This window comes from Watersipora subatra, chromosome 1, assembly GCF_963576615.1.
Source record: "Watersipora subatra chromosome 1, tzWatSuba1.1, whole genome shotgun sequence".
NCBI classification, from domain to species: Eukaryota; Metazoa; Bryozoa; class Gymnolaemata; order Cheilostomatida; family Watersiporidae; genus Watersipora; species Watersipora subatra.
Window position 1 is genome coordinate 46145106 of NC_088708.1, and position 25773 is coordinate 46170878.

The following is a 25773-nucleotide window of genomic DNA, read 5'->3' on the forward strand; positions in this document are numbered from 1 at the left end:
ATTTTTGCCATTTTTAGATAGAGAACCATGATAGTTGCGTGTACGACTTTCTTGAATTCCGAGACGGATATGACGATGAGGCGAGAGTAATAGGCAAGCATTGCGGCTACAAAATCCCTCAGGGCATTAAATCAACTAGTAACATACTTTGGGTGAGGTTTAAATCAGACGGATCTGTACAGAAACCAGGATTTGCAGCCAAGTTCCTCAAGGGTAAGTGATGGTTATTATAAACAGCAAACCATATTCCTATCCTTTTGAAACTGTTTTATATGTTGACACCGGTTTGCTACAATCTTTACTGCATTTTAACCCATATATGTTCTCAAGTGATAAAAATGTCCGCAGTAATTTTTTGATGGTATGAGGCTTCAAAAAAGATTTCTCAACAAAGGATATGTCAAGCAATTTATTATCTAATGATAGCAGAAACACTATGATTTTTTAGCCTGCAATACCTTGATTTTCTTATAATAGGTTCAACTGCTGACAACTCTTAAATTGCATTATTTCTGTGAGCAGTAAACTGGCAGTGGCTAATGCAGTTTAATATCAATTGTGGAGGCTCACCATAATTTACAGTAGCATTTACAGGAAAAGGCTAATTGCTTCTCATTTAGTTATAAATTCCGGCTGCTGTCAGATCCAAAGTGAATGGCTATTATTATATACAGACTCGGAGAAGGCAGTGAGGTATCTCATAACAGATTACCAGCATAGACAATTCCAAATACATTGCTTGTAGCTGTCAAAATTAACTTTTTGTGTAAATGCGAAAAAGGTATTCACTAGATTCTTTGCCATAAAGATATCTTAAGCAGATACGCACTCTGATGTCTTTATGAAAACACGTGCACTGATGTAGTATTTTATTACAGAGTATGACGAGTGCCAGACATCGGATCACGGCTGTCAACATACCTGCATTAACACGTTGGGATCGTACAGGTGTGAGTGTCGCATCGGCTATGAGTTGCATTCGGATGGCAAGAAGTGCGAAGGTTAGATGCTCTGCGATGTTGTAAATTGCTTGATAATCAAAAGGCAATTCTCAAAATGCTTAGCTGATAGACCTAAATGTTTCTCTATCCAGTGTTCCTATTGCCTATCGTTGTTCATTGAGGAATGCCTCTAATATCATGGAAATGAGATTAGTTTGCTTGTGGGTTAAAAGAATTTGAAGCTAGGTGTGGTGGCCTTTAAAATTGATAGCTGTGTTGCGCTATGGGTTATATAATTACCCATAGACAGGAATAGACTTCTGCCTTACATTTGTGTCAAACATCAGCTTGGTGATTGGGTTTTGCAAGGTTAATCGTGGTGAAGTTGCGTTAGGGAGGAATGTAGTTCTCTAGTGTGACATCTTTACTCAATTCTGGGGGAATCATGAAAACTGCTCAGGTTTATTAAGCAGACCTAATCTTCGTTTTTTGACGATAAGTCACTTGCATGCAGGGTTAAACAAAATGACTGTGTCAACTTGACTTCTCTACTAGTAAAATTTTGTAGAACTCCGACTATTGTTTTTCAGATACTGTATGAATTCTATCTACAGTTGAGTAGGGGTTCGAGAACTGTAGATTGTGAAACACGTTAAAACTGGAGTTGTCTATGCCACCTAAAAAAGGTTATCACCGAGGTCTTTGAAGCCTGTCACCTCCTGATTTTAGCAAATTTCACTTAACCTCTGTGGTCTACAAAAGTATCGCCTTTGTTTCAAGGAATTTATTTGATTGATTTGTATAAAAATATTTAGATAATACCATTTCTACAATAAATACCAATGCAGTGTGACTTGAATATATCATCTACAATTATATTGAATATGATGACACCTCATATCTTTCATTATGGTGCTGGCATTTTTTATTGCAGTTGCTCCTTTATTTTTAACGATGCTAATGGTCTGATCAAAGTAAAAACTGTAGTTTTGTGTCATCTGTAATGAAAAATTAAAAAATAGTAAATATCTGATACAAATAGCCCCTTTATCGCTGTAGTGTCATTTTTGTCAATCAAACTCGAGTTTCTGTAGCGGCTTGCTTCAGTCAATAAAGTGAGCAATTTTTCAGGCAGCATTACCCCATTGCTCAACTTTTTTTTAAGTCAGTTACGAGTCAAGTCAGCCAAGAAGATAAAATAAGCAATATTTTATAAATAATTCATAAATATTACAAATTATTTGCAGTCAAACTTTCTACGTACGGACTCATTTCCTTCCGATATACGCTTTTTATGTTAAAAGTGTAGCATATTGAAGCAAGTATCTCAGACCCTGAAAATTCTTTCAAATTGTTCGATCATCCAAAAATTTATAAAATAAAGTATAGCATCAAAATTAATTTGTTATATAGAGATAAGTAAAATAGTAAATTTAAATAATTAAATTACTTATAAAACTAAATTAACAAAATAATAAGCAGCAAAAGGTTAACTTATTATTATTACCTGAATGGCACATGAACAGAAGTGTTGGCTCAGCAATGTGTAGGTTTGCAGGTAAAGATGTATATAGCAATATGTAGAGTGACTTATTTTAATCTACACTTGGTGAAATTCTAACTAGCTTAGCTGATATTAGATTATTGTTACTAGCTGACAATCTGAGGCGCCATGAGAGGTGGGCAGGGGCAAAATAAAACTGCACGATTATTCCAAAATGTGGTGTAGAGGTTGATTAAGGTTGTCGGTATTGTGTCAGTCTACCAAACTAAAGGTTGAGTTATCGAATCCCTTTGAAAGAAATCTTTTTTCCTAACCATCAAATCATCGTATTGACTTGTTTTTGCAGATGCTTGTGGTGGCTACATTGAAGCAATGAATGGCACACTAAAGTCTCCCTCCTTCCCATCCATGTACCCGATGAACAAGAAATGTATCTGGCAGTTGGTAGCTCCGGAAGGCTACAGAATTACCATCAACTTCACTTACTTTGACCTTGAAGGAAATAATGTAAGTCCATTATCCGATCAAGCGCTTTGATTTGTAGGACCAATCATACGCCTGCATTCTCGTCTCGCCAACCAGCTAGTTTGCTTTTCTTTGGGTAAGCATTTGATCAGCTGGATTGTTGGACAAATGAGATGCTAATGTTAGTCTATGCAGCAATGCTGCCAAATTGTCTGCTGACGCAATTAATTCTGATGTCACTTGACTTTAATATGACTCTGTTTGTATGCACAACAGTATCACAATATGATGAAATATTTCTTGTAAATTGTTACAGCAAGACTGTGAGTATGACAGTGTTGAGGTAAAGGGGGGCATCGGGGAAGACTCTCTTGTTCACGGTGTTTATTGCGGTACCAAGAAGCCAAGTCCGATCACATCAGAAGGCAATTCGCTGCTCGTCGAATTTACCTCCGACAATACAGTTCAGCGAACTGGTTTTGAGGCCTACTTCTTTACAGGTATGACTATGATGCAATCTCTGGAAGATTAAGCACGCCCTCTACAGAAGCTGTGTCTGATTATTAAACTGTATTGTTGCATAAACAACGACTCAGTGATTTTGGCTGAACATGCCTGAGTCCAGTAGCAAGGGAACCTAGACGACTAGAGACATGCCTAGTTGCTGAGAGCAGTTTAAGGTTGGATGTCCTTCCTGTCACCACCAGTGACTTTGTTTGGGAGTTGAACCCCCAACCTGTTGTTAGCAGATCAGGTGCTCTAGACCAGCTTTGGCTTTGGTAGGCCATGGCTCTACTAACGTAACCATTTTTTTACGCTTAATGTATTTGAGTAAATATGTGTCAGCACTTTTACTGAGAGCCATTACAGAGAACCATTATACTTTAATGCTGCCTTTACTTTTAATGCTGCCTCAGAGTGTAGCTTTTTATGATTTTGAATGACCTGACAGAATCTTATATAAAAACCTAATTTGAATGCCTCTATGCTTTCAGATTTGCTAAATATCATCAGGGCAAATAGTTTAACTCAGAGTGTTTTGTGTAGCCGCATATTGGCAAACTGAATCTAAAATTAATACTAACAAATTCAAATTTGTTTCTACTAAAAAGGAAAAATGCCAAACTCAAAACAGGAGATTTTAGAAAAACAAACTCAAAACAGGAGATTTTAGAAAAACAAAATCAAATGCTAATTTTTAGGTGAAAAGAAAAAACATTTAATTTAAACATATAATTTAATGTTTGCAGATAGAGACGAGTGCGTCGTGCGTAACGGTGGTTGCCAGCATGTCTGTAAGAACACCATCGGTTCCTATGTGTGCTCGTGCCATAGCGGCTTCACTCTTCATGAAAACAGACATGACTGCAAAGAGGGAGGGTGCAAGCATGAGGTGACCGGACCTACAGGCTCCTTCCACAGCCCCAACTTCCCTGACTCCTATCCGAGCAGACAAAGTTGTGTTTGGCACTTCCTCGTGACCTCTGGTCATAGGGTTACACTGGTATGTTGGTTCAATGATGAAGCCATATAAATGAGCTTAGGTGGTCTGATGCCAATTAGGCCTGCGGAGGTATTTGCAAAGTTGCCAGTTTTAAATCTACGAGTACCACGGATCGAAAGAAAGTCAACGCCACCCATATTTAAAATAGCTTATGAGGTTGATTTTTGCAAGTTCTTTTTGGGTAAAAGGTAAGAATGCAACTATAGAATAGTTTAAAATTCAACTCTGTACAAATCGGAAACTACACATAATGCTATGAAATGCATCACGAGTAGTTTCAGATTTAGTTTTTGCACTTGTAAATAGTTGATCAGGAAATAAATTTCATTTGAGCCAACATGTCCTTACAACCGAGTACTGCTTTGCTGATGTTTATTTATTCCATATTAGTACCCTGGGAGTCCTGCCTGCTGTGAGAGATTGTCATAAGTAATGGTAGTCCTGTGAGAAACCGTCAGATGTGCTAATAAAGCAGGGAAAATAAGCATATGCATAATAATTCTATAAGCCATCAAGTGAATGATTGGTGCAGGCGGTAGTGGGTTATGGGTGGGCAAGTTCCTTATTGTGGGTTCAAATCCTGTATGGTGCGGTATTTTTTCCCAACCTTCAACCATGGCTTTGGACATACACGGCTCTTACTATCGCAAAAATTATAGTAAAGATTGCTGGTCTGAGATTATCGATGTTTTCTGTGTGTGATGTTTAAAGTTGTTTCCCAAAATATCTCTCAGAGGGCAATAAAATAGTCACCCTCCTCCGTGGTTTTTCAGTAGGAGTTATTTCCTCATAACAGGATAGTGGCCAGAACATTAACGGCAGTCACTATTGAGAAGTATTATTGTTGTCTTGGTATGGCGCAAGCAATCAATATAATGACAAAAATTAATGCATTCACTCTAATATTATATGTGAATGAATAAAGGTCGTCTGTAATTTCTGTAATTAATTCATTAAAATTAATAATTGTTGATTTAGTAATTACTAGTCTGCTGAAAAAGTGTTTCCTTTTGGATTGGTAAGGTGTTTTCATATCCCATATAAGCTATATCTAGGCCATGAGTCTATGTATCTAGGAGTAGCCTAAATTGTTAGCCCGTGTTCAAGGGTTAGCATAACTTATTAGCCTGTGTTCAAGGGTTAGCAGAACTTGTTAGCCTACTTTCAAGGATTAGCCTGTGTATGAAGAGCTAACATAGCTTGTTGGTTTGTCTAAAGACTTCGCTCTACTTGCAAACCCCTGAGCAATACAAATTTTCTATATCTCTGCAGGCATTTGAAGAGTTCGAACTAGAGCCACACCAGGATTGCTCCTATGACAATGTTGAGATATACGATGGAGCTAACAAGAGTTCTATGACTATTGGAAAATACTGCGGCAGCTCTAAACCCCCTCCACTGACCTCTAGTTCAAATGAAATGTACATTGAGTTCTATTCGGATGCTTCAGTTCAACGCAGAGGATTTCGGGCTACATATTCTACGGGTAAACAATATTAATGACTTCATATCACCAGGTCTGCAAATAAGTCAAGGTCAAATACACACATCAAGTACTCTATCACTCTGTTTCCATGACTCGCATGATGCGCAAATTTGAGCTAATCCGCAAGTTAACGGCTTCATGGAAACGGCATAAATCCGCAAGCCAAGCGAGTTTTGCGATTCACAAAACTTTATCGAACCCATCATGCTTGCGAATGATGGAAACAGCACTTGCGGATGATGTGCATTAAAATACCGCATCAGCTATTCGATTTTAAACATTTTCAATACTTTTGTTGTCCTTTCTCCATCGAGTTTCACGTGTCTGCGTCGCTAACACATGCATCGCTAACTGCATTGATTATTATAAGCTTATAGCATCCAATTCCTCAACTTTTTTCAACAAGGCTCCGGAGTCAATCCGCATCATGCAAGTGTCCATAGAAACACTTAATTCGCACGGTAACACAACTCCAAACTCACATGACGCACTTCATGGAAACATAGTGTATATAGCACTAGCAGGAGATGTAGTATCTAGAGATAACCTATAAAATTGGCGGAGCCCTTTTCTCCTCATCGCTTCAAGTATTCTTTTTTATTTAGCAGTTCGCTTTCAATCAATATCTTTTCATTTTTGGTAAAACTCTTTTGAGGGTTGGTACCGCAAAGTAATCATGATTGGTAATTTGGCTGAGGGTCTTAATACAAACTCTGATGCTCTTATTATCGCCGCAGTCGGACCTGAAGCGTAACTCAATAAGTAGTCTTAATGATTAGGCAAAGGCAGCTTCCTTTCACTGTTTCCATGCGGCGATTAATAGACAAGTTTGCACCCTCCGCAAGTTGGGAGTGGCAAAAACCTGTAAGTCAACGAGTTTTATTACGCACAAATTTTTATTGAACATTTCATGTTTGCGAAGGATGTAAAAAGAACTTGCCGATGACGCACAAAAAATATGCACAAGCTATTCCATTTTAAACATTTTCCACACTTCAGTTGTTTCTACTTTTATTTGAGCAGTTTCAGGTACATCAACTCAGAAGCTAGCGTAGAAATCCTTATCTTTTTTAACAAAGTGCCTGAGTTAATCCACAGCATGTGCATGTCCATTGAAACCCTTATCGCTTGGTAACACAACGTGAGCACAACTCCAAATCTGCATCACCCACACAATGGAAACACATGTGGAGTTTGTCAAAACTGGTATCAAATACTTATAAATACTGAGTCTTGTGTTTTCAAGATTTCATCAGTGTGTATGATGAGAAAAACAAAACGTAAAAAGCACATAATTTTAGCCAACCAACCCACATCCTCCTTGTAAGCCTTGATAGATTTTGGGGGCTGTTTTTCGATGAGACTCCAAGTTGGAATGCAAAGAATTCACACAACTGCATGTTTGGTTTGACAGTGATTTATTGAGAAAACTGAACTTGTAGGTTTGTTCATAGAAGCTGCTTGCAACAGCATATTATATCTCAACTGCGATATAGCTGGTTTATTTATGTCCACAGCAACACAGAAATGTTATTAAAAAGTTCATATCGTTGTAAAGTATGGCATGCTAATTTTGCAGGTGTTATAGAAATGTCTACAGTTTTTTTATGTGAAAAGGAAATAGCTGTTCAAAAAACTGGTTGTCGTCTCATTTTAATCAAAAGGGTAGATTTTTGGCATTTATTGCTCACAGCGAAGAGTGTCTGCAGGTACCTGGTACATGACCTTGTATTTATCTGCTCAACTAATGCTCTGGAGCTATAACTGGGGTCATAAGTTCACTTGTTGCGACTGGCATAATGATGAATGAAAGTCAGCAGGCTGCCACTAGCTCAGAGCTGCTGAATTTACTGTTTCACGAACATTGATTTTTAATAAATCTGTTTATTTTAATTTAATAAAATAAATTTTGCCATTACATTCACTGATCAGTGGTTCACCTCAGGCGTGGTGAGTGACCTTTGTCTCACCTGGAGAAAACAATTGACCACAGGTATTTGGGCAGAGAGGTATTTGGGCAGGGAGGCGCTAGCTCCAGGGCGACTGGCCAGCGAGCCTTTCCCTGACTGCCACCAGCTGCTGCTGTGCAGAGACCCCTTTTACCAACGGTTGTCCTGAAATAATGATGAATAAGTTTAGACTCGACTGCGGTTTGCTTTGATTCATTTCTCTACAGATTTTGACAGCTGGATGACTTATATCATGTTAAATGTCAATAACTTATCCATTTGATGGTGTTTACTTGGTAACATCTTTGTAACATCCTAGCTTTACTTGGCAACGCTAGGAAAGCTTCACCGCAAGTGAACTCCCAGTTGTTACGCAATGGCATTAACCAACAGCCAGTAGCTAACCATACACTATGTTTCTATTGCGTGGATTATGCTAATTTGGAATTGTGTGCTCGTTGAGATACATGTAAGTGTATTAATGGACACTCGCGTGTTGCGGATTAGTGTATGGCTCTGTTAAAGAAGATACGGAAATTGTATGCTAGAGGTCATGGTACCACACTCCTATCTCGCTTTCGAAATAGGAATGACTCAAGCTTGAAAAGTGTTTCAAATGGAATAGCTAGCTCAGCATTTTTTTGCACATCATTCGCAAGTGCCGTTTCCATCTTTCACAAACATGAATTATTTGATAAAAATTAGCGAGCAACCAGACTCGTTTGACTTGCAGGTTTTTTGCATTTTCTGTCTTGCGAATGAATCAAATTTATGGATCAACCGCCCAGGAAAATATAGTGTTTGTGGTAGTGACTGGTGATATGATAGTTATAATCACTTTGGTGCATAAACATTCACTCATCGCATCTGCAGTCCATACTCCATCTGCCAAAGCTATAGTTTCAGCTCTAGCAAACTATTAATACGATAACTTTTTCAGTTTGCGGAGGTCGTTTAACAGCCACCGATACCAGAAAGTCCATATACTCTCATGCCAAATACGGAGACCAACAGTATGATATGACCGAAGACTGCGATTGGCTTTTGCAAGCACCAACAAATAAACTGGTTCGACTGGAATTTATAGCATTTGAAGTGGAAGCTGAACCTGAATGCGGGTAAGGAAGCGTCTTTGATGTTTGTAAAAAAAATTGATTAGCCAAATACAAATGCTGAGGTTGCTGTCTGCCAATACAAATGCTTGAGGTTGACCAAAAATAACATAAAATTGTGTTTTTGTTTGATCGTATGCTGTCTAGACATGGCATCCTTAAAATAAAATACTCAATGAGCCAAATAGCACTCTTGGAACATTCATAGATATGTTACAAACTCCAACCTGTATTAATGGAAAGTGTTCTTAACGGAATGTAAGTAAGCTAAAAAATTATTCCTTCATTCTAAAATTTTTATAGGTACGATTACATAGAAGTGTTCGACGGAGGAGATCAACTCTCAGAGAAATTTGGCAGATTCTGTGGTTCGACTCCCCCGTCTCCTTTTGTTTCGACTAGCAATGAGCTCTTACTCAAATTCCGTTCTGATGACACAGTGAATTGGAAAGGATTTCATGCAGTCTACAAGCTGGTCGATCCGTTCAGCGACGAATCAGTTGCACCCACTCAAATTTCATCTAACCACTCAGAGAGCCTTAAAAACAAAATCAAATCACCGGATGAAATAAATGTAATGGTTATAAATACAGCGGATGCTGCAGCAGGGGAGACGAGCCAAGACAGACCATCAGAAGTTCGAGCAGCTCCTGTAGTACCAGCAAGATCTAGTAATATTATTTCAAGTCGTAGAAACCGAGGGTCACGGCGGCGAGGTCGGCGTAGGCAAAGGCAGCAAGGTCACAACTGATGACCATGAACAGCTTAACAACCCAATTTAGAGCAGCTATGCTCTTGCCATGCTCGCGCTCGCCACATACATGCATGGCATAATCGCTCCACAATCGTGCTTGCATCCTATTGGCTGCTGTTGTTTACATTGATAAAAAGAGTTGATCAGCCAATTTGTGGGTTGTTTTGTCGTCGCTTACTGATTAGCAGAAGGTAATCTCTGAAGGTAATACTGAATCCAGACCTTCTTTTGAGTTGCTCAGTTGTATTTGCATTTTAACTCTGAAAGTTTCAAGTAGAAATTTTATTGTAATTAAACTTTGAACATAATCCAAGTGGACATTTCTAAACATATAGATCTCAATATCTATTTTGTGCCATGATACATAATTTTCTTATATGACTCTGTGTATAGGTGATTTGCAGGAAATAGTGACCTACATAACATTACTTCTAATCATATTATCTGTAGGATATTGTGTATAACTGATTGGGAAACAGTGACCTACAAGCCATTATTACTAATCCTATTATTCTACTGCTAACCAACTTTATTATAAGTTATAGAATTTTGTCACCGTTGTCTATTTTTGTAGAGAGACGTTCAATTATATTTTTGCTTGTGTAGATTTTATGCGGTTATGTAAAATAGGATATTGTAACTGCTGTACACCAGTGTGCGGTTTTATCACATTTAGATAATGTAAAAAATATTGAAAAGGCTATTCATAGTTGTGTTAGAGTTGTTCTTTCTCTCCTTCCTAGCCATCGCACATCAGTCCATAGAACTCTGTAAAAAACATGAAGTCCATCAAAACCAGATCAAATGTATACTTGCAATTGTTTTGTTTCAAATTGCCCATTGTTAATAAACTGCAATCATCAAAAGCTTGGAACTCCTATGTAAAACAAAATTTTCAAAAATGCTGTCTCACGCTTAGCTTATTTTATTGTGGTCTCTGATCAAAGAGAAAAAAAATTCAATTGTATTCAGGTATGCACAGGAATAGAATATTTGTCAACTGATCAGAAAGAACGATTGCCTCGATGTTCCGATAGTAAAGTATGAGAAGATAATTCCAAAATTTTCATGTGAAGCCATACCAGCTAAACACTATTAGCTTCGGTACACTAAAATCTGGCACATTGAACAGTCTGTAATTTTTACTACACGCTTAATTGTCAAATGATTAAAAAGGTTTGAACAAACTTAAACGTATCCATTTATATCCTGTTTTACGAAGTGACCAGAGTGATAAAGGCAATTTTTCAGGTTCCAATTTCTGAAAACGAAAGTCATGGGTATATATGATAAATTCAAAGTAGCTCAGGCTACATCAATAGTGTTAGTCACTTATGATTAACATCAAATAAAAATATGGATTGTTGGTGTTAGTCACTAGAGATTAACACCAACAATCTGTTAGTCACTAGTGTTGGTGTTAGTCACTAGTGATTAACACTAACAATCTGTTAGTCACTAGTGATTAACACCAACAATCCGTTTTTTTATTTGGTGTTAATAAATACTCAGGCTGCATCAACTAGTGACTAACACTATTGATGATGCCTGAACTATTTTGGATTTACCATTTATACCCATGGCTTAAAAAATTGTCTTTGTCCCTTTGGTCACTCCGTGAAACAGAAAGGATATAAATGGAAACATTTAACTTCTTTACTACTGTGAGCCGATGTATCAGCAATCACGGCAATAGAAGTACAGATCGTAAGACGATAAACTGGTTAATCAATAGGGTTTCCCTTTTTTCCATTACGAAGCATACTCATTAGCCAAACCAATCAAATTTGGTCTCCAACAAAACCACTTTGTTTCCAATCATGTGCAACCAATCGAAAATCTTTTTGCTAAGCAATTTCAAATTATTTTTCAAAACGAGAAAACTAGATCGCTATCATTATAGCAATAAGAAATTTGCAGCGTTCTTTCAATGCAAAGAACGCGTCATAAATTTTGCGAGAGTAGATTCACTAAACAATTTTATACTTATCTTGTAGAAAGTTCTGTTCTGAATAGGATGTATTTTACAGTAAAACAATAGCTGCATTGATTCTCGAGATATTGCATAAATACTAGCGGTATATCGATTTTTCGAAAATCCGTTTGAATTAATTTGGTCAGAATAACGAATTGTGAAAGAGTTAAGTTCGGTCAAATCTTTTTAATCATTTGAAAACAGTTGTTGGTGTTAATTACAGGAGATTAACACCAACAATCCGTCTGTGTTATAATGAAATTATAAATGAGTAACAAATCAAGATTGTTTTCTAGTGTTTCCCATCTATTAGTGTTGTCATATTACTTCTTTGTTCCCTCGCATATTTTTAATTCTACAATGTATAATCAATTTAACAACAAATGAGCATGAACTCGCTTCTACTATTGGCAGTTTTATAATTGATTCTTCTAGCCAACATCAAAAGCGTACAAATGGTGCACTATAAATCATTTGTATATATCGGTACAAACAGACGACAAAAAACTTCATTGCAACATTCTCATGAGACTTGATTGCAAAACTTTCATATCCACGGTGCCTAGTGTAAATTGTCTTCATGGCAATTCAAAAAAAGAAAAGCAATTTTTTCTAGGTAAAGCTTAGACAAAAAACAGAAAATGAAAGTTCAACTTCCATGATCCGCCTGATATGAAATCCTTCATAGACTAGATATAATTACAGCCAAAGGGCTTTAGAATTCTCTAACGAGTTTTTGTGACTAGTACACATAGGCATTCAGATTCCAATTAGATCTCAATTTTAAGGAAATTATGGTAGTTTTTTGCTTTGATTGGGTGGGCAATGAAACACAATAACCGAATTAGGTAGGTTTGCTGACAGAAGATAAGCATATATGTGAGTTGCATCAACAAAAGCCATGACTTTTATAAATGTCTTTAGGATACAATCGCTAAACTCTTGCTTTATAACAAAAGCGTAAGAGAAAGGCTAATTTTTATTGAATGTTTGAGCGAGTACCTGATAGTGTGACTTTTACTGAAACCATCATATGGAAGATACCTCTATGATTAAAGATAAGTGCAAAACGGATGAATGCTTTTTTCGCGTCCCATTCCATGATAGATATTTTATCTTGACATTTAGTAATGCACACCCTTCTAAGGTACGTGTCGAGGGTCCAAAATCATTTTAATGATGCATACATGCTCAATACACTAAAATAATCTGAACTTGAAAATATTTTTTAAAACTACCAGTGGTGGCATATACATCTATTGTAAATGGTGTTTTGTGAATTCATATGTTCTGGTTAAAAGGCTACTTTAACGATTCAAGGTAATGTCTTTTCTTGTGTCCAAGCTTGTATGTAGTAATCCAGGCTTTGATTATCAACTATTCAAAAATATGATGTTATGCTTGGAGATAAAAATTAAAGTAATTGAAAAACTGCCGATTAAATGTAAACGGATAATGGAAAAAAGAAAGGGTACTGCTAAATACGAACTGTTAGGAGATTGGCTGGCAAGGCAGGTTGGTCAACGCGTCGAGTCGACAAAGGACAATGATGTCAATTTGTTGTAGTTAACCAGGTAAATTTATAAAAAAGTCATTTACGTTCTGAGGGAAATTGATGACATGACCTTTGAACCCAAATTGGCCACCACGGGAAGAAGGAATATTGATATTGTAGGATTAACCTTAGCGATGAGTAACTGTTCCATAAGTGTAAGAGAAGATAACAATTCAACAGATGGACCTGAGTCCATATTGTTGGCTGCACTGAATATATTAACAGTGCCAGGTCTAACTTGTTGGCACGTATGACATAGTTGTATTTGAGCATTGTATGTAATGAAATGTTTCTCATTACATCCAGTACATGTGAGCTGTGATATGTTGTTGTCAAGTCTGCCTAGAAAGTTGTTAGCAATTCTTGAAAATCAGGACAATCTAAAGATTGAAAATGAGGAATGTGATGAAGGGGGCAGCATTGAGAGGAGCAATATTGTTTTGTACAGTATTTTCATGGTCAATGATGTCCATAAAATCATGATCATCATCTGGAAACAAAGGGGTTGCCAAGTGCTTGTCATTTACATCGCCTACAACATCTACTAAAGAATTCTCTGAATCAGATGAGTTGTTGTTATTAATTTGAGCAGCGTGTTGTTGAACATTAGCATTTGATGTTGATGGTTGCTGTGAGGACCTTCTATTTATCCTCCTATTGAGCTGTAATAATTGAGAGACACGTGGATGGCCACTGCGTCGGCGACGGCCACGACGTGGTGTTCTGGGAAGTTGTATGTCCATAGTAATTGTCAAGTTGTTTTGAAATTAAATTCAAAAAGTCAATTATCCAAAACAAAAAGTTGTATAAAAATCACACTTAATCTACTACTATCTCAAACCTATGTTTTACAACAATAAAATAAATATTAATTAAAGCTGTAGGCCTAACCTACTGTACTGTATGTAATTTAACAACACCAATAATGAAATAAATTTATTATAGCTCTAAAATGCAATATTAGAAGTAAAATGGCAAGCTGCTGTGTAATATAGCTACACAGTTTGAAAGTTGGTTGTGTTGGATGTACAATGGTTTTGATAGCGATCTGTAACAGAAAGCGAGCATCAGCATTCACGCGTCTGGATGTTTTTGCAAACTGGAGCAAAATAAAAAAATGTTCTCGTCATGAAGGGGCGTTGTAGTTCAGCCCTAGCTTGTACATAAAATGTAAAGAATTTTGGCTAACGTTCTAAATAATTTAATGAAACCTTTGGTAATTGGACAAAAAAAACAGGCTGATAAACTGTGTAGGCCTACCACAATTTCGTACCTGTAAATCGGTCTACGCCTTAAACGGTCTACGTTTATTACAGAAACTTTTGGATAAATAAATTCGAATGATTATTCTTATAATTAAATCTTATAATAATTTTATAAAATCGAATAACTATTCTTATAATTAAATATTTTTGCAAGATATTAAAAACAGAAAGATATTAGAAACCTTCGGCAGTTAGACAATGCCATAGACTGGTGAAATGTGCATGTTTTTCTGGTGAAATGCGCACGGCTTAATGGTTCTACTCTCTGTTGCACGGCCTTATCGGCGTTTCGTTGGCCAATCTTAATTTTGATTAAAAAAAGCCTGTCATAGTTTTAATGGCGATTTTAGGTCAAATTAATCTGTCTATTTATGTATAATCCAATCAGATGGGTTAGTTTTAGGATATTGTCTACAAATTTCAAAGACTTGGTAACATATTTAAATAGGTTTATATGTGTTTTGTATCGTTATTATACTTAAATGACTCCATAGAAAAATGGTTAAATTTGTTGATGAGATTTCGGTACAAGGGTTTGCGACGGCCGCTCATGAATAATTTTCGTGAGTTGTGTGCACATATGCATTTATCATAAAGCTTTCAAACAATCGCTTCGCTCGTGTTTGGTCGTGGGACTATTAGGTATAGTTCATAGGTCTATGCCTGTAAGTGATCCCACGACCAAACACAAGCGAGTGGCTTTACTGTATAAAATACGTCCTTTGCATATATTTTAAACCATCAATTGTGATGGTTGATAAGGAAGGGGTGCAGTAAATCTCTATCTGGTATGTGGTATTAGTAAATCTGCATATGTGGTATGTGTGTGGGTGCTCAAACGCCACTCCGGTATGTGTATGGGTGCTCATACGGCACTCCGGTATGTGTATGGGTGCTCATACAGCACTCAGGCTCTGAACGCATAACTCTCATAATTGTACAGGGTTTACAGTAGTAGGCCCCATTGGCCATGGCTATGCATACGCCTCTCAAGACATCATTAAAACTGTAGCCTGAGATCTAAATAAGTAATGGTTACAGGATAGCCTACCGCAGACGTGCGGTATCACAGACGTGCTTAGTGAATGCTCGAAATTTTTTTATAACAATAGATTTGTCTGTGAGCCATTCATAGAGTAATAGCCACATGGCTCACATTTCCTTAACATTAGTGTTTAGAAGGTAACTCCAGGTTTCTGGAGACGCAGTAGCCTCAAAAGCAGGTATTTGGTCATGCATGGCCTTGAAGAGTACTGATAAGGAATTTGTCAGCACTCCTATACTAGCTGATTTTCTTTTCCATAGGGCATAGCAAGTTCAGACAGTAAAAGTGTCACACGAATGCTTGCTTATAAAACAGTAATAAAATTGGCTGAGGGCACTTGAGTAAACATTGATGATAAAGAGCTCAGCGATGCTCTGCTGCCAGTCATACACTCACATACTGCCAACATACTGGTTGGCAGGTCTCTACAAAGCCTCTCTTTTTTAGTCTTGCAAAACTTGTATTAAAGGTTGAAGACCTTTATTGCAATAGGTAGCCATATGTTCTTCAAAATTCCTTTATTCTAGGAAAGCTTACATTAGCTAGGAAAAATAGCATTACTCTTCAGGAAACTTACCAGAAAAGAAAACACCTTCCAGTAGACAAAAAAACTTGCCGTTATTCCTATGAGGAAATGTAGTTTGACCATTATATATGTAAAGGAAAGAAGCACAGCTAGCAATATCTTTTGTTACTTTCGCATCTGCCTACCATTGAAATCGACCTCTCCATTGCCATCATCGTCTATAGCAGCAATCATAGCATCGACCTCTTCCTCATTCGTATCAGGCAGCTGAGACAAAATCTTCTTCAAATTATCAGCTGGTATAATTCCCTACAATTAAATTACTACAAATAAATAAATAAACTTTGATCGCTAAAAATTCGACCCAACATACTATTGGCAAGTTGACGGCGGCAAATCACTTCAAACAGCAAATTGAGTCGCTGGTGAGTCTTGCTGGTGAGTTGGAGTTACTCATGATTATCATATAAACTCGATATTTGTATTATAAACTATTTTAAATCTCCAAATTACTTATTACAAAAGCACATTTAACAGACACTACAGTTAAACCTCTACATATGAAGTCCTTTAGTTTCAAGATTTGCTTTATATGCTAAAACCATCATCTGTTAGAGTAAATATTCCCATAAGAATACACAGTGAGTTACTTAATTTGTTGTACATTTCAAAAACTTGCAGTCAGTCCTTTATAAAAACGGCAGATAATTGCTCATAGTAAATGTATTATATGTTTTATATAATGTTTTATATAATACATTATATAATGTATTATATAATGTATTATATAATGTATTATATAATGTATTATATAATGTATTATATAATAATGTAAAAAAGGCGTAAAAAGTCAATAATAATAACTGGGCTAGGTAAAGGTTAAAGGTTAAACTAACTCAACTTTTATATACTTTTATTATTATTTCTCTATTTTTCATTTTTCATTATTCATTTTCTGAAAGTTTTTAAAAAACTTGGAATGGCATATGCGGAAAATTACTGCAAGTGGTGAGCTAATCACTTCCTAAAATGCTACCTCATATGCTGGAACATTGGCATGCTGAGATGACGGTAAGTAGAGGTTTGACTGTATTTACTAGTTTTGACAGTTTAAAGTTTTATGAGCGCTCAATATTTAAAATAAAATATCTCACTTGTAATTTTCTTACAGCGACAAATTACAAAAAAATTTAAGTAAACATAAATGCATATTTCATTGTGTGATGATAGAACCCATTATGGCAGTGTGGTTTCTAATGTTCAAGATATCATCAATGATTTCCCATGCCAAGAACTGGATGAAAAAGCCTGGGAACTTGGAAAAATGTATTTTGAGTGGTTGTCCCATACTACTAGATTTGTTTTACTGCCCCAGACATGAGATTCTGCTGCAATGAGTTCATATTTGACATAATTTCCTCTCCTTCATTAACAAAACAATAACTTTCACATGCATAAATTAAAGTTAAATTTATGTCGCTCGCCAGTCTGAATGACTGTAGGAAATGTTTTAGTTGAACTCCAACAGCTGACCATAACTCAAGGGTGAGCTGTGGTCAACCGCACACAGACCTAGAGTTGAATAACAACCTCAACTATTTATAGGTGAGCCAAAGATTTATCTTCAAACAGAGAAGGTAATGTGCTTTTCAGTCTTGCTCCTTTACATCAGAGCGTAGCACTAAGGCTACGCAATAGTTCAATTGCTGCTGCCAACCTAAAGATTTTGTTTATAATAAATGAGAATCAAAGACAGCGTGTTACACAAACAATCTCTCTTAACATTGCTCTTACGTTGGCAGCATTCTTTTTTTGTTATCTAGTTTTCATTAGAGATCACTAGAGATCATTATAGAGCGTCAGCCTACCTAACCGCATTAATGCTACTTTTTCCCTATTACGTCCGTCCGTCATATTTTATCATCCAAAATCATTGTTATCTCAAACAAACCACATGATGTATGTCTATAACTTTGTATCTTCTGCATATACATATGATTTTCTCATTTGTTAGTACTTTTGCAGTCACAAGGTACTCGAGGAATAACATTAAATTGACAGTAAACAATGTCTAGGGGAAAATAATTATTTCCTAGCAGAATGGACCAATACTAAAGATAACATACGCCCTGAGATTGTACAGCATGGCAGCTCTCGCTGACGCAACTATATTGAATAATATTTATTGACATAACTTGTTTGCCAACTGGCACATAGCATGCAGGTTTCATTGTAGCTTTCTGATTGAGATACTAAGGTTGTGAGAAATCAGCACTTTTCTACGTTTTGCTAAATGGAAATGGATGTGCACTATGCAATTTGAAAACACAATATTTAAAGAAATTTCTAAAAAAGTTTTAAAAAGAAAGTTTGTCATAAAGGTTTGTTTTTGTTTCCATGAGCAGTACAGTACAGTAACTTGCACCTAGTGCTGGGACGATATTACGATATTTCGGTATATCGTCGATATCACTTTCTGATATCGACCGTACCGAGTGCTTTCTGCCCATATCGAATTATCGGATATCGTTGATATTTGACGATATCGACGATAATATAGATCCATCGATTTTTGACGCCATCGCCCTGTTTGCATATGCGCTCATCTATGAAAAAGCCGCTATCTTTGTAGAAAACTATCGTCATTCTCTTGATTAATAATAGCATGTTAGTTAATAATATTTAATTTTGCTGATAACAAAAAGCCTCTATTTGCAGGCATATTATCAAATAAAAGAGAAAATGTGAAAGTATCCTGAATGCAAGATAGTAGTGAACAATTCAAGTTTAGTTTGAGATTATTGGTGTAAAAATTAAAATAAAATTTACATGAGATGATGACTTCAAATAAGTAATGCAGGATAACTTTTACAAAAATAAATTGATTGATACTAAATACAAGAGTTCAGGTCTGAAGAATAGATCTTCTATGAGTATTGATTGTGGCAAGATTGATTGTTATTAATAATTTGATGACTATAGTATGGTCTGTACCATCTGACTGTGTAAGTATCGTTGATGTTTACATGATTAATAGTATTTGTCGATGTTGTTTTGATACTAAAATAAAAAATTTGCAAACAAAGCATTGTTTACAATAATCAATTGCAGAGGCTTTGTGTTTTTAACGATAAAATGTGTCCATAAAGATGGCAGACAACGATAGAATGACGTCACGAAAAACGAAGGATATTCTATAGAGGTGGAACGAGACACGAGACGTCTCGAGTATCGACCTGTCTCGTCTCGTATCGGTCTCGTCTCGACTTAACTATTGCCAAACTCGAGACAGGAAATAGAACTAAAGCGCATGCGCACGGTTGTTAAAATATGGCTTCTTGCGGTAGCAACAACTCCATATACTGTAATGGATTGCGGGCAACTGCCTTTAAAGTTATACCCGATCCGTTACTACCGGTTGCTATTGATTATGTTGGCCACTGAGTCTAATCATGTAGTCCGGACAACGGCCCTGTTATATTTTAGTTCGGTTCTGTGTCCTTAAAACGGATACCGGGTCGTATCTAATTACTCTTCGGGTAATCCAATTTAATAAATAAGACTTGCGGGTAAAATGTCTGTATTTTATCGTATCGTGTCTAATCACCAACTGCCCGTCATAAAATTCGGGCCTCTCTTACGTATATACTACCAATCGCGGGTAAAACTTGCCCGGACACGGAGAAACGAACGAAAGGCCATGTCGACCATAGTCCGTGTTCGGTTAACAATGACGCTTTGTTAGCTCAATATAAGAAAATACATGTGCATGTATACAGTAAGCATTATAATTTCTTGAGTACAATTCAAATATAATTCACATACTACAGTTAATACACAAACAAAACTTAAAATTAATGAAACGATAAGAATGAAAGTGTTATCATGTGTTCTTTTAGTTGCGGTATTTCTTTGTAGAGCGACGGCTATCGGTTTCATTACACATTACATTAAAAAGTAAAAACTATTCAATAGATGGTAAAAATATACATGTACAAAGCAATATGTTTATAATAATCATGATCAATCAAGCTCAAAATTCTTAGAATATATAACTTCGGTATTTTAGAGCTGTTTGTGTCAATTGTTTACAAAAACTACATGCATATCACTATTAAAATGTTGTATTAGAATCGTCTACACCAGGTGAAAATTCAATTTCAAAATAGTTTTATTAATTTATATATACCAAGTAGCTAGTACTTGTGTAGTAAAATCATCACCAAATGCTCATTATTTTACTGTCTCGTGTCTCGAGTCTCGAATTTTTACAAGACAGTGTCTCGAGTCTCGTCTCGAACTTAAAAAACCTGTCTCATTCCACCTCTAATATTCTACTCTATTTGGTATCTGATTCTTCAAAGAATTATACTCCCATGGTAGCTTTTTCTGACAGAAAAGACAACTCAGGATAACATAACCAATATTTTGATATATCGTTTGACTACACCATCATATCGTACCGAAACGAATTTTTGATATCGTCCCAGCACTACTTGCACCCTGGTTATTTTATACACCAGTTAATAAAACTCACGATGAAACAGGAAAGCAAAAATTAAAAAAATTGGATCAGCATAATCGGCTTGGTTAAGCTATGAACTCTCACTAAGCTAGCATGCTTGAGACAAAGTTAGTCACAGAAAGGTACCAAATGTCAATAATTGAGGCAAATGTAATCGTGCAAAACAAAGATAATTTACCATTGGACATCGAATAAATATAGCACAAAATGCTAATAACTATCACCAACTTATCGGTGCAATTCACTATTAATTGCTCATGTATGGGCTTTTAGTAGTTGATTTGAAATTATGAAATTATTATCAAACTCATTTGGTGTAAATTTGCCTCTGGAATCAATTCTTATCATTTTTACTCTTTTTCTCTGTCAGTTGAACATAATTTATACATTTAACGATTTTATTTGACAGAATAAAAAAATTATTTATTAAATTAGTGGTATCTTTTAATTTTAAGTACCACTAATATGACTGAACAACTTTGGGTTAGAGTTATGCGCTCATACTCATGATAAAATGACTCCTGCTAATAGTTTACAAAGCTAAAAAACTGTTCCTGTCTCGATTTTCTAGATTCTATGATTTTATGGATTAGCTAAACACTGTGCAGCTTGTATTATTAGCGATACAGTACATATTGCAGGCCAGCTCTAATGCATGTTGATATGATCTTGTGGACCAACTATAATTACACCGCGGGCCAAATTTGGCCCTTGTGTTTGAGTTTTACAAATGTTTGGTAGAGTGTCAGTCTGTTAAGCCAAAAGTTATTAGTTCAAATTCTGTTAGAAGCAATATTTTTTGTAACCTTCAAGTATGGCTTCAGCGAGGTGAATGGATGTGGCTCCTATTATAGTAAAAATAATATACAGTGACTAACAAAGCATTACAAAGCATAAGTTCAAAGTGAATACCATCAGTTTCAAAGACTTTCTTTGACTGCTCCTTTAGTAAAAATCAAACTATGTATCTTTATTGTCTGTTAAATTTGGATAACAAGCTTTCAAAACTACCTTCATTTGCCTGCCTTTTAGATAAAAGAGAAGACTTGACATGAACACTGAATGATCTGTCAACTGTGAAATAAGAAAGGGGCATACTAGACGGACACGTAAAAATAAATTTTGTTTATCTTTTCATCATTCAAACATACATAAATAGCCTTTCAACGATTTTGGTTTTTGGATATACCGATGGAATTTTAGTGCAGCTACAATAGCAGACAACTCCCATAAAACTGCGGCAAAAGGTAATAAGGAACACTAGCTTAGGCATTACTAGATTTCCTCTCTCAGTAGTTCAAAGATGTAATCCAGCACGCTGTAACAGGTTTAGACATATTGGCATATTTGGTCTTCTGCAGCAGTCAGCAGAAGAATAAGTTTATTTATTCTTGCCAACAAAGTGTCTGACTAGACTTTCCAGAAGGTATGTCATGGCCACACTCAAATTGAAAAATAAATAATCTCTTTGTTGGGTACTTTACTTTGTTCCAACAGGATACCCAGATTCACCCTTCAGCTTAGAGCTGATCGTGCCAGTTTAGTCGCCGGCAATCCAACTCATGTGACAGGTTGTATCGGTTTTCATGGTTATTCGATAGCAAGTACAAGTAGCTGACCAAAGAATTCTAAGGGGTGGTTAAAAAGGCAATACAGTGATTGAGGGAGATCAACTGGTGATGAACAGTATTAGAATAATCTTAAAAAGCACTAAAAAAGAGTTGAAATGCCGGCTGTTGGAAGGTCTCTTCAAATCTGAAATATGGTTTTTTGAAATACGTCATCTACAGAGGGTCAGTTCTATGGAACAGCTATAGTTCAGTGGTTAGTGCACTAGCATATAATCAGCAGGTCGGTGGTTCAAATCACAGAAAGACCATTGGTGGTGTTAGGAAGAGCATCTAGCCACAATGGCTCCTGTGCCATAGCTAATGGTCACAATATATTCTGGACCAGGATACACCACTCGCAGGGGAGACCCCTAAATAGGAAATAATGAAAGAACAAGAAAAAGGCGTTGGAGCCATTCTAAAAAGAGAAGTGTTTCATGGAAAGTGGCACACCAACATAAATACCTGCTTGTTTTTGTCCAGTATTCGAAACAAGTTCTTGAAGAAGTCTAAATTTAGTTTTTTCACCATGTTTTGGCGAAAGAGCTCTTTGGTGTCTTGGTATGACACCAACTCACCTGTAAAAAAACCATGGAGCACATTGTTCAAATGATAGAAAATATTGGTTGACCAAGCTTCTGTAAGTATTGCCTACCATAGATGTCAGTAACGCCTACCATTGTTGTCTTCAAGTCAATAGCACCTACAATAGGTGTCAGTAAGCTAGCAGCACCTACCATAGTTGTCATTAAACTAATAACACTTGTCGTAAGTGTCAGTAAGCTAGTAGCACCTACCATCAATGCCTATAAGCTAGAAACACCTGTTGTAGGTGTCAATAAGCTAGTAGCACCTACCATACTCATCAGTAAACTATCAGGACCTATATGTCGTAGATGTCTATAAGCTAGAAGTACTTACCATAAGTGTCTGTGAGTTCTTCTACAAGTTGTTTTGAGTACTCATTACCAAGGATGTAACCGACATTCCAGTAGATGTCGATAACCTTGTTGACCGGAACTCTTTCTCCATCAGCATCCTGATGTTCAGCCCACAATTTGATGAGCTCTAAAAGTCAGAAAAGGTCCCTTTTTTATGAAATATAGACTAATCTGATGTAGTTTTTTGTAAATTTTTCTAGTTACTACTAGTATGTCACAGCGTAAAAGACAAAGTTGGAAATAGTAGTGAAAATGTGACAAATGAAACAAACTTGAAATCGTCTCCCTTAGCCTGCATGATCTAAAGTCAGTTTTGAAAGCCACTCTGTTACTACAGCATAAGTAGCATTCATTCAAGTTTATGGAAGTAAAAATTTAAAATTAGGCTGTTTTAATCTTGTAAGCCAGCAAACACTAAAGAATTTTACAGGTTTTTTTGACAGGTGTTTAAAATGGTGAAAAGTTATAAAAAGCTAATGAGAGAAAGTTCTTCTCATATAAAATTGTCTTAACACGTTTAATTGTAGAATACAATTAATCGTGTTGAAAACGAATTAAGAAAATGTGTTGAAAAATGAAAACAATTCCGGTAAACTCATGTCTGATGATTCACAATATTTGTGTATTGCTTATGCTTTCTTTGACGTTTTCTTGCTTTTCTTGCTTTTCTTGCTTATTATATAATTGGTTTATGCTTTTTCTATTAGTAAAGTTTGTTGGAAGGCTTTAAAAAAGCTTATCTCAGGTTGACAGAGCATTACTTGTTCTTGTAAACAAGCATGAACAGGCTGTACAGTTTCAAAGGTGGCTAACAATTAAATATAATTACATATAATTGCACCATAGTCTTTAGCAATCTGCAAGAACAACGAAAGGACTGGAAGACTGAGCAACTGCAATTTAATCAGCATTAAAAGTTTGTTACTTAACTAATATTTAGTAACTCTGGACAAGGTTTTGTAAAGACATCAGATATGAAAGAAGGTGCAGAGATTAATGTGCCTCTAAGCTGATTGATTGAGAATTCATCATACAATGTGCAAGTAAATGACTTCAGAGAGTTGTCTACCCACAATCATTTGTGTGAGTGCTCAATACTTTCTTTGGAAGAATCTTTGATCATTTCATGTGGTTGTGTAAAAGCAGTTGTTATCGTAACTCAAAAAGCTGTTTGCACTCATTCTTCGCCTTAAACTATTGTCTTTGCTAAGATCTTGGCAGCACCCAGCTATGAAATTTCACATCACCATTGCTTTTGGATTGTAAATATAATTTTCTGTCTATTTGTCCTTAAAATCTGAACAAAGTCATAGAAAAGGAAAAGAAAGTTTTGTTCCAAAAGACCTGCAAAATTCAAGGTGGGTACTTACGAGCTATAATCAATTGAAAATAAGCAATACAGTTGGCTATGTGAGTTAGAATACCTAAAATAAACCTTATGGCATATACCGTACTTGCAATGTATCAGCGGAGGCAGATGTCAAACATGAGCACACAACTCTTCAATGCTTGTCTATAAAAAGAGTGCACATTTATTAAGACTAGTCTAATATTGATGATCATAATACCAAAAAAATCATTCAGAGTTATCAACTTTATACGTGTTTTGAAGGAGTTAACCTTTCTATAAACCTACCATTTAATGTTTACGTTTACAAAGCACAAGCTAGTCAAAGTAAAATATTAAAGTTTCATGTATTCAAATATTAGTCAAAGTTGTTTTAGGATACCTCAAAGTAAGTCAACTATTGCAAGTTCTGAGTTTTAAAAATAGAGCTAAAAAACTTTTGCAATAAAACTAATAAAATGGATCGGATAACTTGGTATAACTTAAACACCTCAATAATTGATTTTATCTGATTTATTTTATAAACCAAAGCAAATACATTGTAATGCCTACAATAGCTTTGTTTGTGGTAATAGAAAGCAGTGACAACTCACCTCTTTCCTTGTCTTCAGTTACCTGGAAGGCTTCTGGGTCTTGGTCAGCCATCCTTTGCCGTAGACTTCTTTCTCTGCTGCTTGTAATTAGGGTAGTGAGCAAACCTGTGTCGATGCTTGCAGCATATCACAAATCCCAAATGTACACAATCTTTAGAACTTACGGCAAATAGTCAACTTTGAGTCTAGCAAATCCTGCAATTCTATCTGTCAATATGAACCCTTATAAGCAGCCAAGAGCAGTCTAGTTGCAAGGAATATCATATGTTGATGCAAACAATAGATATATTCATACTTTATATAATATCAGCTTTGCATATTCGAGAACTGTCTTAACACTCTGACTGCTGCTTTAGCATTTATACATTTATCGTGTGAACTTAACAGAAGTTAACATCTGTTAAGTTCAACAATTTATCATCAGTTAACACCTGTTAACAGATGATAAATTGCTGAAAAAATATATATATGCAGTTTCGTACCTCCATCTCTTGTAGAGGTCCTTTTATTTTTTTATAAAATTAGCCACAACCCGTTTAGTAGCAACTATAAGATCTCTAATTCCGAAGCAACTGCTCAACCTTATATTTATAGAAAGCTGACCATCATTCATACATTTACAGGTTAAACTGTGGAACATGATTATAGCGCTAAGGATTAGCATCGTCTCCTTAA

General features: G+C 36.0%; 2 protein-coding genes across 2 annotated transcripts in view; one reads left to right on the forward strand and one right to left on the reverse strand.

Moving 5' to 3' along the window:
• LOC137385849 (bone morphogenetic protein 1-like) overlaps nt 1-10424 on the forward strand; it is a 33877-nt gene extending 23453 nt beyond the window's left edge. Inside the window, exons 11-18 of the mRNA XM_068072423.1 lie at nt 18-213; nt 879-1001; nt 2792-2952; nt 3227-3410; nt 4161-4414; nt 5687-5900; nt 8790-8967; nt 9265-10424. Of these exons, the coding sequence (XP_067928524.1) occupies nt 18-213; nt 879-1001; nt 2792-2952; nt 3227-3410; nt 4161-4414; nt 5687-5900; nt 8790-8967; nt 9265-9712 (1758 nt within the window). The 3' untranslated portion in view covers nt 9713-10424. The remainder of the gene's footprint in view (nt 1-17; nt 214-878; nt 1002-2791; nt 2953-3226; nt 3411-4160; nt 4415-5686; nt 5901-8789; nt 8968-9264) is intronic.
• LOC137385850 (parvalbumin alpha-like) lies at nt 10344-25223 on the reverse strand. Its single transcript, XM_068072424.1, has 5 exons — nt 25099-25223; nt 23138-23284; nt 22682-22794; nt 16267-16390; nt 10344-10483 (listed from the first exon to the last, which is right to left on the reverse strand). The coding sequence occupies exons 1-5, from the start codon at nt 25148-25150 to the stop codon at nt 10455-10457; spliced, it is 465 nt and encodes a 154-aa protein (XP_067928525.1). The 5' UTR covers nt 25151-25223; the 3' UTR covers nt 10344-10454.
• Between the last annotated feature and the right edge of the window lie 550 nt (nt 25224-25773).